General features: G+C 37.6%; 1 protein-coding gene across 3 annotated transcripts in view; it reads right to left on the reverse strand.

The window, feature by feature from the left end:
• Positions 1 to 6526: 6526 nt before the first annotated feature.
• Positions 6527 to 15861, reverse strand: part of GASK1B (golgi associated kinase 1B) — a 48303-nt gene continuing 38968 nt past the window's right edge. For all 3 annotated transcript variants that reach the window (XM_045798752.2, XM_045798751.2, XM_045798753.2), the window contains exons 4-5: positions 12154 to 12380; positions 6527 to 9278 (exon numbers count right to left, since the gene is read on the reverse strand). In XM_045798752.2, the coding sequence (XP_045654708.1) occupies positions 9071 to 9278; positions 12154 to 12380 (435 nt within the window). In that variant the 3' untranslated portion in view covers positions 6527 to 9070. The remainder of the gene's footprint in view (positions 9279 to 12153; positions 12381 to 15861) is intronic.

Consider the following 15861-nt stretch of genomic DNA (forward strand, 5'->3'; position numbering starts at 1 on the left):
GCAGGACTCTTAGAAGAGGCAAGGCTGTCAAGCTGGCTGACTGCAGACCTTGAGACTTCTCAGCCTCCATAACTGCATGATCAACAAGATGAGACTGTAAAGCTACTGGGCTGTGAATGTGCACTATTCCTCAGAAACAAAAGGGAAGAATCATATGGAAGATGATTCGGAGATCATCAGAGCTGCTATTTTCACCACAGTCCCCAGGGACAGAACTGGTTTCTGCTGGTTTCAGTAGGCCAGGATGCTGCCACCAGGTGCTCAGGGGTAAGGCTGCCCTCCCAAGCCCCGTGGTCAGGTCCCTTGCAGAGAGCCCTGGGGCAATGGCAAACTAAAGGAGCAAGACAAGCCTTGCATCTGTGAGGGTGATGCTGCCACCCCAGTGGGCCTGGGAGATGGGACATTGAGCCAGAGAGGATGATTCTTGACACTTAAAAGCCAAAATTTGCCTTTCTATGTTTGGACTTACTTGAGACCCATCATCCCTTTCTTCTTTCCTATTTGTTCCTTTTAGAATGGGAATGTTTCTCCCACGCCCGTCCCACCATCGTATTTTGGAAGTATATAACTTGTCGAGTTTCACATGCTCACAACTGGAGAACAATTTTGCTTCAGGATGAATCATAGCTCAAGTCTCCCCCATATGTGCCATATGTGATTTAGATGATATTGAGATGAGACTTTGGACTTTAGATTTTAGAGTTGATGCTGGAACAAGTTAAGACATTTTGGACTGTTTGCATGGAATTAATGTATTTTGTAAGTGAGAAGGAAATGCATTTGGGATGACTAGTACTATGGATTGAATTGTGTCACCCCAAAATTCATATGTTGAAGCCCTAGCTTCAATGTGATGGTATTTGGAAATGGGGACTTTAGGAAGGTTAGATGAGGTCATGAGGGTAGAGCTTTCATGATGGGATTAGTGCCCCTATAAAGAGAGCCACCCAAGAGCTTGCTTCCTCTCTCTCTACCTCCATACACCAAGGAAAGGCCATGTGAAGACACAATAAAAAGGTGGCCATCTACAACCTAAAGAGAGAGCCCTTTCCAGATACTGGCTCTGCTGGCATCTAGATCTTGAACTTCCAATCTTCAGCACTGTGAAATAGAAATTCCTGTTATTAAAGCCACCTACTCTGGGGCATTTGTTATGGCAACCCAAAATAATAAGACAGAGACCAAAACCCTAACCTAGATATGCTGTCTGGCATATAAGGTAAGGGAGAAGAATGGGGGGAACCAGCAACTGCTGCTGAGAACAGAAAATATAACCCCCCCCCCACAAGAAAATACACAGAGACCTGTGTTCTACAGCAACATCGGCCAACAGACTTTTTTGCAATGATGGAACTGTTCTATATCTGTGCTAATATGAAAACACAGCATCCATGAAGCACGCGTGGCTCCTGAGCATTTGAATTGCTGCAAGTGTGACTGAATTTTTAATTTATTTTACTTTAATTTTGATAGTTCCGAAAACTACCTCCTGAAGTCTCAAAGAATATTTTGAAAAACTCTTTGAAAACCAAGTTCAAATAAAAAGATTGAAAAACAAAGAGTCAATCAAGAGTTAATAAAGCCATCAAAGATGAAAGTTGAGCTCTCTAAAAAGAAATTTGAAGATAATAAAATCATGAGAAGAAATTAAGACTAATGGGAAGCAGGAAGAAGCAGAATAGATGCGGTTGAAATAAAGTCAGAGATGTGAAGGAAACACTGCAGAAAACAGTACATTTTGTGAAAAAAATACAGAAAAAAGTAAGCAAATAAGAAAAAACCAACTGATTCAGAGGAAGATTCCTTACACACATAATGAATCTATCTTTACCTGAAGACAGAACAAATAGAATAGAACCAAAAAAATATATTCAAATATATATTGTAAAAATCTTGGGGAAGTGAAAGAAAATATAAACATGTTGATTCTATGTTGTATTCCAGGAAAATCTGATGCAGAACAACCAACTTTAAGACACAACCTGAGAATTTATTAAAATTAAAGGATAAAAAAAAAAGAATTCAACATGCATCAAAACCAGAAAAGCAAATCACCTACAAGTCAGAGAAAACCAAAACAAAACAAAATAAAAACCCAGTCTGGCCTCTGAAATCTTATCCGCAATGTTCAATGCCAAATGATAGTGTTACAATGTCTACAGACTTCCAAGGGTATTTTGTTTTGAAAAAAGAATTTTTTTTTAAAGTGTGGAAGCCAAATTTTATATCACCAGGCTGTTTACATACTTAAACAAACAGAATGCTATTCACAAATGTGCGAGACTCACTGAATATGGAACTCATGGGTACGTCTGTAAAAATCATTTGATGAAGCCAGTCAGCAAAGAGATGAATGAGGAAAACAAACAAAAACCTCAGGAATGAAGAAGCTGTAATTGATGGTGGGCAGGAAATCCATTCAAATATAAAATTAATGCACCTGTGACAGTGTGGAAACCAGAGGGTAAATATTAAGAAGATGAACGTGGAAGCACGGTGATAAATATTTTAGAAGTTGGTTTGTGAAGGAAAGAAGTGGGGAGAGAGGAGGAATTTAGAGCATGAAGATCTTTACCTGTCATAGGAAGAACTCATGATATACTATCTAAAACTGATAAATTAGAAAAAGACCTAATTACCTTAGAACCTAGTTATAGATTAGCCATTGGTTGCAATTATCAGAAAAGCTATCAACCTAGATTAAGTTGAAGCAAAAAGGTGAATTAAGGACGGACTCTGAGGAAACCAAAAATTGAAAGGGACCTCCAGCGCAACTAATGCGGAGTCAAAAGACACCGGAACTCCCCATCTCACCCACCAGCACCTCTGAGGGTTTCAGTACATCTACATTAAGTTTTCTCCACTCACATAGAGGAAAAGTCTGACTAAGATCTCCAGAACATTACCCATTATTGCTTCCGGCTTGGGTCTTGGTTTCTTCTTCTGTTCATCCGTTCTAAAATTCTGAGGCAAATTTTCTGAGTGACCTACTTAAGTTCAGGTGTTCAATTCTGAACCAACCAATTATGACAGGAAACGGAACTGAATAAAGAGAGGTGACTGGCCCAGCATTAAGTCACATGTACATCACTGAACCTATCAACTATGGCCTGGAAGCCCTGGCAGAGGTCAAGTGAGATGGGGTCGAGGGCACAGAGGTATCCCCAAAGAAGAGAGTTATTTGATAGGCAATAATAGATTCAGCCATATTGGCCACAAATATACTCAGAGCCACCACTGCAGTTGTCACCATCTGTTGTAGTGACCAGTGTTACTTATCAAACAGTTCACATTTCCTGCTTTTGTCTAGTTAGTTGTGATGAAAGTCAAAGCCCTTCAGAACTTTCTTTCCCTCAGGTACAGAAATAGAAACATCAGGTTGGCTCTCTAGTGAAGCAAAGCTCTCCTGCCAAGCTGTGGTGGACATATGCTGTCAGAAATCAACCTTTATTGCTTTAAGCCACTGAGATTTGATGGCATTTTGTTACTACAGCATCACTTAGCCTACCCCATTGATTTTCCATTCTTTTCTTCTATTTGCCACTGTGATTCTTCACTGCCTATTGGCCGCTAACTGTATCACACCGGAACAAGTCCACTCGAATGTACTTTGCTACTCTTCTTCCCCTCCTGCTGGTAAGGAAACACCCTCCACTTCTTTTGACCCTCTGTCAGAGGAGGTTCCCACAGAGCTGTAGGGTCCCTGGTGAGAGTATGGCTTCTTTATACTCCAGGCATCTTCTCAGAGCCTACAGATACTGGGCCCTGGGACAGAGGAAGGTAGAGCACAGATTTTCAAGCACTTTTTCTTCAACCACCATCCATTCCAAAATTTTTACTGATATTTTATTTGTCATAGGCTCCTAGATTTATGCTTCACCTAAAACTTTTATTGCAAAGCTCAATATGTCTCTTCTTCCTATCCTGCGGCTTCTTTTATTGATCTCTTTCTCCAAACCATCAGACCTCTTAGGGCTCTGAGTGATGTCATACAGTGTGGCAACACAGTCTAATACAAGGACTTTGACAGAGAAAGCCTTCATAAGCTGAATGCGAAAGGACAAAAAAAAATTGAAAGTTTTATCTTTTATGGAAGATTTTCTATCAATGAATGTACTAAAGCATGAAGAACTAATGGTTCCCAACCAGGGAATGACTTTGCCTCCTACAAGGACATTTTGCAGTATCAGGAGGCATTTTTGGTTGTCACAACTTGAAGGCGTGTTACTACTGACATCTAGTAGGTAGCTCAGGCTAAAGTCAAGCCTTAATTAGAAATCTGTCTTTAATTAGGACTTTGCTACTCTGGAGGCTGCCATGTCACTCCTCTTTAAACACAACATGCTATCTCTACTTGCAAACAACCGTAAGTAAGACCAAGGAAATGACACAATACAAGTAGCAAGTAGCATTGTCCTAAGAGTCACCAAAACTCAAGTCCTATATCGTAACTCTCACTTGTTACCTGATTAAGAGTGGAATATTGACTCTAAGAGCGGCTGTAGATTATTTCCTCATTCTCTTAAGAAAGACCTGAATCTCACAAGTTTAACGATAATGTATTCTCACAAAGTTAGAAAGGACATCTGAATCACAGTTGATTTTTTTAAAGTTACTAGGAGGTAAAAAAATAAATGTTGACCTCCATTTTAATACCCCCAGGGCCTGAAACAAGGATACAGAACAAGATCTCTTGTTCTCCTAAACAGAAGTTGAGCCAATAACATAGGGTACTTTATGAGCCAAATAATGTCTGGTGTCCTGGAGCTAAAGAAAATGTTGGCACATCTTGCAAAATCACAGCTGTTTCAGTCTCATTTAGTGACTGGTCCCACTCTCTGCAGCCCAGTTTGCCTTTTGAAATATAGCACAGCTAGCTATTCTGCAGCATGTGATTAAAGCCACTGACAAGGGAGGTTTTATTTTTTAGCTCTTTGTCTCAAAAGCTTTAGAAATCTTGACAAGTACTGCTGAGAAATACAGATTACTTTTTCAGAAAGAAGATGCATAGAGATTTCTTAATGTGCACATGACTGTGCACATTTTTATCAAGAAACTAAATGCACTTTGGAATCATCATGGTGAAAAGGTAACTTTCTATGATGAAAAAAAAAAGTTGAACTAATTTAATCGTATGGCGCAGTGCTGCTGTGAGAAAAGATCTCTGCGACTTCCTTCACTAACCATGTGCATTTTTGTAGGTTGCAAAACAGAGTCTGCCAGTAAGCCCTTCTGAGTCAGACCTTTGAACTAGGTAATCAACTGATAACTGTTAAAAAATTAAAAGGTTAAATGAAAATAAGCTCCAAATGTTAATCACATGGTACCATTCAGTTCTTCAATTATCTAACTGTGTTTTGAAGGATTGCTAGAGTAAAATTTTCAAAAATTTAACACCAGGACTCTCAAGCAAATAAAATATGTCTCTGCAGTCAAAGGCTTATTAAGGCAAAATTTTCAAAAAGGTAAAACCGCAATTCCTATGCAAATGTAAAATGAACATACGTCAAAGATTTTATTTAAATAACGAAGGAATGGCTAAGATGGTAAAATCATTTCATAGAGTATTTTCAAAAGCTTAGTATTTACAGGCAATCTTAGGATAAGATTGCTAGACTAGATATAAAACTGGTTAATGTCCAACAGGATAATAAACTATAAAACCATTAGGGTTGTCTTTTCCACCAGGCAGAAATTATTTGCATCTCTATGGGATAAAAATCTACACGTTAACCTCTGCCCTACAACATTGTTTAGCAGACCATTCAATATAAAAGCAAGGCCAGCACTGCACTGAAAGAACACTCAAAAATCCCTTCTGGCTATTTCCAAGTGTCAGATAACTTTTCCAATAAGTCAAATTATCTTCCATGAATGAACGTTCTTAATTCTTGATGATACTAATTTTTAGAGAAAAGTTTTTATCATCTTTCTTTGACCCACGTACAATTTCCATATCATATTTTCAAACAAGTGCCCTAAATGTGCCTTTCTTTGTTCTGCACTGCGATAAACATTAGAATTTCCTAAGATACTGTGTAGATAAATCTGCATCTAGGTTATTTTATTCATTAGATATAATGTAATATATACTTAAAAGTACGATGGAACAAACAGGCTATTATACAAGTTCAGAGATTATAAATATTTTGAGCATACGTCTAAGATATTTTATATTTTGATAAATTCCCCAGAGTGCCTAATAAACTTAATAATTATGAATGCTATAAAGACAACCTTAACTATAATTCTAAGACTCACGCCAGCAAAGAAAAACAACAATTACTATCTTACAGTTTGTGATAACTGTTAACTAATTTGCATACCACCTAAGACAATGCTCTTTGTACACCAAGAGAAAGCATACGATCACTAGTAACAATATCAAATATAGGCATTAAACAAACACAATCCAATAAAACTCTTAATTGTTCAATTGTTTCTTTTATCATGGACAGTGGTAGCAGTCTTCTGTACTCAGCTTCTGAAAAGTAACCCATGTACAAAAGAAAACCCATCTACAAAATAAAAAGCAAGCATCTTTAATTTCTAATATTTTTATTACAGATTTTTAAGGTATGTATTTATTTTCATATTATCAGCTTAAAGAAAATAAGTCACACAAGAATAAGCTTTTGTACGTCTGCCAAGGTAAATTGTTCTATTTTAAATTTATCAGGTTATAAATAAACCACATAATATGCTTATGTGAACCAAACCACAGCATAATCTGAGTGCCTTTGAAAGGCACAGAGTACTCTCATTGTTTCAGTAAGAGAAAAGAAGAGCATTACTTGGAATTAAAAGCCTGGCCCTGTAGCTATCCATTATTCAACAATAATGCGGCATGAATTATTCACTGATTATAAAACAAAACACATTGTTAAAAAGCAAAGGTGACTAAAATAAACATGTGTTCCTGGACCTTTCATTTAATATTAAGCATGCCGGAATAACTGGAGGCAAATAGGCAAAGTCAGACCCACATAAGGGAGAACCAAGCTGCCCAAAAGCTGTGTAGCTTGAGACACAACATTAAAGCTCATTTCTAGGAGACTGGATTCCCACCACTAATCTCACAAATTTGGATAAAGATGAGCTGTTCCATAGAAAGCATGAGAAAATGCAAATATGCCACCTTGATAAGACAACTTGACAAAGAGTTCTTTTAAGTCAGTGGCTCAAAACAGAACCTGGGTCTCCAACCTTTTGTTAGGCCAATTTTTTATTAAAACGCTGATTAATGAGAGAAAAGGGAATCTTAAAAAGCCCAAAGACAGCAGGTAAAAGTGGAGACTCAGGAGAGCCCAAGAGCTCATGGAATGTGTGGAACCAGAGAAAGGAACTCAGAGGGATAATGGAAGAGAAGAATGGTCTGAAGAATACTTCTCCAACAGTCAGCCCAGCAAATAAGGATGCTAAAAAGGAATACTCGAATGTGCACCTAGAAAAGTTATAATTAGATGATCAAATGATCCCTCTCTCCTTGGCCCGTCTTGTAGTTACCATGCGTTGTTTTGACATTTTGCCCCTATGCATTTGCATAAATTAGAATCCATAGGTGTGTATTTTTTTTAAAAAACCTAGTATTTATTGTAATATCTTTAATAGTTCTAATTTACAATGGTATTAAGTGACTCTTGATTAGAACACAGAAAATGTGGTGCCTTAGCAATAACATACAGAACTGAGAAAACAGAATAGAATTCATTACAACATTCTTAAATTGTATTTTTCAACTTTCAGGGAAAAAGAAGTCAGTATATCAGCTTTTAAATAAACAGTGGGTGAGGTGGGGGGGAACGAGGACTTGTTCGCGATTTGAAACCTCTGTACAAACATCTATCATCTGTGATGACATGAATATCATCCCATGACACAAAGACCCAACACGTGACTACTGTATGTCCCTGTGCCTAACCCTAATTAAAAAGTTGGTAGGGGGAGTTTGGGGAGAATTAATATTGCCCTAATTCACTGTTTTAGTTCTAGTTATGTGTTTTCATTGAGGAGAATTAAAAAGAGTCAGGTTTTAATGTATTTTGTTCATATTTCTCATATTAGAATAAGCCAAACAATAAACACACTCGCTATCTGGTTCTATTGTCAATATCTGAGCAATATCATTTAAATCAGTTTAAATTAGAACAAATCTGAAGAAAACCACTATTATTAAGAAAATATACAAAAACTATAGTCTATCCTTTGTAAAAACTGACAAAATTTGTTAAAAGAGCATCTATTTTAAAAAGGCACTCTGGAAGTATAGTTTCAAATAGGTAACTTATACCTTAAAATTATTTAATGCTTAAACTACTAGACAAAAATTAGGCCAAAATTGAGAAAACAAAACTACCTAATGTATAAATTGTCAGATTAGGTTGGTTTCAACACTAAAAACAAAATAAATTTCTAACCAAAAAAAAAAAAAGGAAACTGATTCTTGCTTCTCAGATTCACAGAGATGGCCAATCATTTATAGACACAATAGAATACGTACTGGCACTTTTGCAAATAATCCACCATTTCTGTGCAGAATGATTATATACCCTGGTGTTTTTGCAGATCGCACGCCTCAGTTTTCCAATGCAGAACTGCCTCCGGGTCATATTGGGAAGGCTCTGATTTAACAATCGGCAACTGAAGAATGTTAAGAACCCTCCCTCCCCATCAGTACTTGGTCAGACCAGCCAATATGGCATAAAATATGCTTCGTTGAAGGAGTCAGCACCTCTGGTTTGCACTGTTCTGTTAAATGGCACAACAAATGTTTTAACAAAGCTAGCTGGAGTAATAATTACAACCATTCTGTAATCAGATGTTGAGACTCACATGACATGATGTTAGAGAAAAATATGAACAAATATTTTTTGAGCAGGATGTTCTTTAAACGGTTTTAAGTCTGCTTATCATGCTCAGACCTATCATATACACTTGGTTAAACTCATTTATTTTATATATTCATCTCCAGTGCCTCATTCCTAAAAAGAATTGAGGTTTGTGTACTTGATTTAAAAACAAAAACAAAAAAATGCGTAAATATATCTAGTGTTCTAGCCAGAAGATCCTTTTATTCATTCATAGGTAATACTTTGGCCCCATGTGCGTTGATGTAGGTAAGAAGGATTTTGGCTCTCTGCTCTATGACATCAATAAGCTTTTCAATTCCTTGTCTACCTCCTTGACTTTCCCAATAAACTTTATCAAGAAACAGAGACTGGAGGAGTTTCTGCCGTAAGTGCTGGCTCTTCAAAACAGAAACTGCAGATTCGGGAAACCTGAGAAGATAAAATGATATTTCATTCTTAGTAATTGCTTAGAAATATTATGCCTTACCCCACTGCTTTGCCCTTCATTAATCTGGCATAAATCACACTATCAAATAGTACCTGGAAAATGAAAACATTTTTGTCACTGGCAAGCTGGTGCTTCTCTTAATAATAGTATGCTAGAAGAATATGTTTCAAGGGAACTGAATTTTCTATGTTGAATTTTCCATTGAGAACTTGACATACTAACATCTTATTTAAAGTCATTATCTGTAGGCAAAGAGAGGCACAGAATTAAAGAGTTCTGTTATCCTGGCAAAAATACTTTCCTCGGTCTTAAGCTCCACCTCACCCATAGAAACCACTTCAACCTGTCAAGTAGAATAGTATCCTCATAAGTGTCAACGTGAGGTTTTTTGCAAGAAAATATGAGAAGCGAAATGCTGACAAATGCATGACTGAATTTAATGTGAAATAATCCAAACTGTGGGTAGTAAAAAGAGAAAGGAGTCATTCCATAATGCCCAATTAAATGAAGAACGGCTTCTGAATCAGATTACACTTCAGGAATTCTGAGAATCTGGGAGCATTTTACTAAATTGGAACACTAAAGTGTTTTCAAATAAGTTTAACAAAACTCAAGTTTTCGAGCCAGGCATTCCACAGTGACCCATCTCTGGAAAACCTGAGGTCAGTTTGGAAGGGTCCTGTTGAACTACCTTAAGAGAGTGCTTTATGTTTCCTGCTCTTCATATAGAAAGTAAAAACAAGGGCCTAGCACATACATTCTCTGAAGAACTTTGTCAAGTTTCAAGTTCAAACTCATAAGGAATGTTCTGCTGAATCTCCAATTGGCCCCATCCAGCTTTCATCGAAATACTGATAAAAGCACGGTAAAAATATTGGGGTTGCATAGTAAATTTCATGTAAGCGTAGTTGCTCCTTAACAACTAAAACAAGAACATATCCATGTTCAAGGAACACGGTTCACCCGAAGTTCCAGGCCTCCTAAACGCCTTTTCCAAATTTCAATAGAGTGAGCTAAGGATGGCATTCAGGGGGCATGAATACAAGGGACCCAGTTGCTCCGATGCCGCAGAAAAACCAAAGGCCACAGAGCTGCATGTGCTTAATGAGTCTGAGTAAGTGCGGTATTAAATAATGCTGATAAGATGCTCTGAGCTCCCTGAAGACATGTACTATATAATTTAGTGGCCATAGTATTAATTAAGTAAGCATTTTTGCTCTATGAAATATTAATAGTCCATGATTTATAAATTCTATGACCCTTCAACAAATTTAGCTGTGGAAGAATGTATGAGATGAAACCGTGAAAACCAAGGATCTCTTTAGTGACTAATCCTTTTCATAAAAGAAAATCAAAAAATTACCTGTCTGTGCATTACCTTCATTAATAGGAATATTCTATGCATAAATCTGGGCTAGCAAAGTCTTCATTTTGGCATTTCAATGTGTGACTTACTTATTCAAAAAAATTTAACTCTACACTCATTACTCCTCATATTGCATTTAAACTTAACATCTTTGAAAGCATAAATAAAACAGTATTCATATTAATAAGAATGTATAGAATGGATGGACCATATTCTCAGGCACTCCTAATTCCAAGAGAAATTATAGAGATTTAAGAAGACCCCATAATATCAACTTATCAAAATTGCCTTTGGTCAATTTTTCTACACATAAAATTTCCTTAGTTTAGTCACTTTAAAGAAAGAATCTGTCATATATTCTACCTTCGATCCACAAAAAGGTGTGAGAATGAGTATTAACAGAGCAAGACATGGCAAAAACTCATGAAACTGGGCTCATGAAACTCAAGGGAACAGTATCGTCTCTAGTCCTGAAGGTACATAAGGTTCACATTTCCTGATTTGAAGTGCTAGGAAGAACTAATGAAACATGCTTCAGACTGTTGTTCACAAGAGTAACAGTAACAGCATAAACAACACAAGTTACTGCAGTAAAATGATTGGATTCAGATTTGGATTTGGAAGACTGGGGTTCTACTCTCAGTTTCAGACTCCTTCGTGTGCTCTCCAGCAGCTTCACACAGCTGGTTAACTTTTTCACTAACGCACCCCTCTATTTTCAAGTCTCAAACATACCCCAGGGTCTTGGTCATTCTGATTTCTGACCAAGGTAGGAAGGCTATGAAGAGTGGCTATCGGCTGGGGCCTGAAATCCAGCCTCGATCCCTGTAGCTAAGGTTGAATGGCCCAGACCCTACAGTGGGTTCCTGCCACTATTAAATGTATTAGTTTCCTTTATTTCCAAATACATAAGCTCAAGATACTTTTCTCCCTAGTCTAAGTCTACTGGAAAGATTTCCAAATGCTCAGAAACCCTCCTACCTGAATTCAAACAGCCACTGTCTTTTGATACTGTGTCCTTATCAGCAGATTAGCTCTAATTTCCCACCGCATTCAGAAAAGTCTCTTGAATTTATTATGCCTTTGGACATCCTGCCGTGTCAATATCTGTGTGTTTGTTAGCCCCCCTCCCCATGCCCTGATAATGGAACTTCTGCCACCTCCTCATCCCTGCTCTACCAGTTCCTATTCCAAAGGTCCCTGCATGCTTCCTACCTTACCCATGTGGATTTTCACAGTGAGGGCCAAGGAAATGTAGCGGGAGTTTTGTAGGTTGCATGGGTTGGTGATAGTGACATTATGGCTGCAATCTTGTTCTGTTCTGCTTAGGTCTGTTTCTCATTTCTGGGCCTCCATCCCCAGATTCCACATCCACAATTCCTTTCAAGGGTTAGATCAGTCACACACAGCATTTGAGTTTTCTCAAAACCTTATTACTTGTTTAGTAGAAATATGATGTCCCATAGATGTTACTACATCATAAAACTTACTCTTTGATGCCTTCTAACAATTTGAAGTTTAAGTTCTCTTCACTTCTGTCAAAGAAACCCTTGTTGTCTATGAAAACCAAATGCCTTGGGTCGTGCTTTCGCTGGATAACATGTGCTAGAGCCACAGAATCTTGGTTGTCACATTTGGGCCTCAGTCCATTCTGTACACAGGCATCTTCCTTTCGAGGTCGGAATCCACAGCAATTTGTATCTAAGCGATTATAAATCTGAAAATGGAAAACGAAAACAAAATCCAAGATGCTGAGTAAAAACAAAACTTGGGAAAGTTAGACTTCTGAAGAATTAGTGCTTTCTAAATAGCTGACTTGCCAGAATCTAATAAGGCCAGGCTCATTTAATTAAAGGCAACTGTCAGAATAAGTCCAAGGTTCATATCCTTCTGACTCAGCCACGGTTAAAAGCATTTCCAGCTTCTAACAGCTCCAAAGTCAGATCATCCAAGTTAGACATCTCCACCCTTAATATTCAGAGTTCCCACTGACATCATATGTAGACATATGGCCAGAAGAATCTCTGACTCTATTCATGACAGAAGATAGAAACCACTGCACTTTTATATAACTAAAGGCTATAGCTTGTTTTCTTCCTCGAGTTGGGTTGTAGAAAACCTGAGTTATCTCAGTGGCTCTAAAAGTTTACTGCATCCCCTAACCTCTCTGGACTTAGAATTACACTATCTAACCTGAAATAAATAACATAGAACAAATCTTTTGAAAAGACGTGACATCCAATAATGATAACAAAAAATACTACCCATATGGAGCCCACAGCTAGATTCTAAATAAGTGAGCAGGATGCAGTTATTGGGCCCAGTGGGGTTTATTTGGGGGCTAGGGTTTCTAACCTATACAAGAGGTAAACAGATTAATTAGAAAGGGAGAATTGTGTTATTTCCATGTCTTTGGGGCAGGAAAGAAATAATATTTATTTATCGGGGTAAATTAAAGGCTCGGATTAGGAATTAGATAAATTTCAAGTCAAATCTCTGTGACCTTGTGTAGATTCCTTTACATCACCGACTCTCAATTTAATTACCTATATAATGGGATTGATACTATGACACTGTACCTTGTACAGTTACTGGGAAGATTAATGAAAATGTTTATACACCATCCAGCCCTGACTCAGGCATCTAGAAGATACTCAAAAAAAAAAAAAAAATGAAAACAGTTATTATTGTTGAGACCCACACATACACACTATATGAAATGTTTTACCTCAAAACAAGCTTCCAAGACAAAAGCCAATTTCTCCATATTAATGAAGAAAAATTGATCCTCAGAGAAGTTAAATAATCCACTCCAGGTAGAACATAAATAAGTAGCAAAGCTAAGATTTAGACACAGCTTTATTTGTCTCCAAAATTCCAAGATTTCCCCCCAATACATCATTTCAAATAGTTTAAGGCTAATCAAAGAACACACATATGCTCATGATTCAAAAGATGGCTGGACATAACACGGTCGCTTTTATTCCTTTGCACTAAATTCCCACCTTTCTCTTCCTGTTTTTGCAGATCCTGTGGGGCTGACCACTCTAGGAGGCCAGCTGCTCAAAAAGGAACGCAAAAAGAGTAGTACCAAAATTTAGCCTACTTTGAAATGATCATTCATTCATTCATTCATTCATCCAACAAGTGTTTATTGAACATCTTCACCACCTATCAGTGGGCTAGGCACCAAGGAAAATGTTGCCCATGGTCGGTGCCTCCCCACGACCATTACTCCCCGAGGAAAATGAAGTGGTTGTTTAATTTTGCCTCACTACCATAGCAAACTTTAAGAACTGGACAAATGACCTTCCTCTCTGTTTTCTGCACATAAGTGAACTTTGCATCAAATAGCATATTCTGAGAAACAGGGATTATAAAAGAGGTCAGCCTAAGCCAATTTTCTGTGACATTTATGTAAACCAGGCACATGGGCCAGGGGTGGTCAGTGAGCCAAGAAACACTTGGATAACACAGAGGGTACACTGCTGATCTACAAGCAACCTACAGATAAAGGGAGGCCTCTGTCAGGATTGGTTCCAGGCAGCTGATCCATGGGGCTATAAGTCTAAGCAATGATTTATCCAAAAGGTCGCATAGGCTGACTGCAGAGAACAGGAAGTTCCCACTTCTGGTTAAAGTGTCTTTGCCTGACATGAGGACAGGGGTTGCCCAAAGGTGAGCAAGAGAGCCCCAAGCAAATCACTATAGGTTAAATGAAAAAAAGCACAAATTAGAACTATTAGAAAAAAATCACCGAGTCCTTTCTCTTCAAACAATTTGATTCATTTTGTATAGTACATTGACTGCCTTTGAGTATAAGAGAAAGCAAGCGACATAAAGAGATTACATCTGATTGGCAATTATTTAAGTTAAGATCAGAGAGTCAAGGAGAACATGAAAAATAACCCTTCTAGAAGCTGCTTCTCATCCAATCTCCCCTCTTTTATATATATTAGCTAATAATTCTCAAAGATTCTCTATACCACACTCCAACATCATCATGTGTTTATAACCAGTTATAATGACATTATACAATAGAAAAAACGAAATCCTATTTATTTATTTTTTTTTTTTAAAGATTTTATTTATTTATTTGACAGAGAGAGAGACAGCCAGTGAGAGAGGGAACACAAGCAGGGGGAGTGGGAGAGGAAGAAGCAGGCTTCCAGCAGAGGAGCCTGATGTGGGGCTCAATCCCATAACGCCGGGATCACACCCTGAGCCGAAGGCAGACGCTTAACCGCTGTGCCACCCAGGCGCCCCACGAAGTCCTATTTAATTTTGACCACAAAACATTCAAGGTCTGTTATGTTGGATAAATGGTCAGAACTTAAGTTTTAAGGACTAATCTATCGACCACTTCATAAATGGTACCCTGAACCCTGAGCTTTTTCTTCATTGTTGATTTCATACCAGTGAAGAAAGGACTAAGACATATAGCTACATTTCTGTTGTTTCTACAACAAAGCCATGAGTCAAATATATTGATGTTAAATAATAAGCACTTTAGAGTTTAGACCCCTACTTTCAGTACTTCTATAAATATTATACTTTTCTATTTTTAAACTTCAAGAAAACATTAAAATTTAGAGGTGGAAAAGACCGATTTAGGTCATTTTGTTATTGCCTTCCCAGCATTAGATTGTTTCCTACAGTGTATTTTTAAAAGTGCTTTGTCTGATCTAATTTTGAATCACTCAACAGTCTGATGATTTCACCACTTCCCCGACAGACTGTTGTGCCATTCAAGTCTAACAGACCTTATTATTAAAAACGGGTGTGTGTGTTCAGCTCAACTCCTCTTCCAGAAAATGTTCACCCTTCCTTTTATTCGGACCTACACGTGAAGTTCATGGGTATGTTAACACATGTTGAGTAGGAGGGTGGGTGTGTGTGTACACCTACAAATATAGAATCAGATTGTAAGGACTCAATCTGGGTTTCACTTCGGTTTTCTTATCCTCTAAGTATAGTAAATTATGTCTTTGTGTTATTGCCCTTGTCTAGCAAGGGCTTAAGTAGCTCTTAAATCTTGTTCCCTAGCTCTTCTCAGAATTTTGTTTATAGTCTTCCTTTTGAATTCACATTCACTATACCAAAAATAATTTGACCACAAAACCATAATCCACTCCCTTAAATTCAGTGCCATGTTGCTGGGCATTTAATTTAGTTAGATATTGAATATATTTCTGCTT

Source organism: Ursus americanus, chromosome 13 (genome assembly GCF_024610735.1).
Source record: "Ursus americanus isolate L20-20 chromosome 13, mUrsAme1.1.p, whole genome shotgun sequence".
Lineage (NCBI taxonomy): Eukaryota > Metazoa > Chordata > Mammalia > Carnivora > Ursidae > Ursus > Ursus americanus.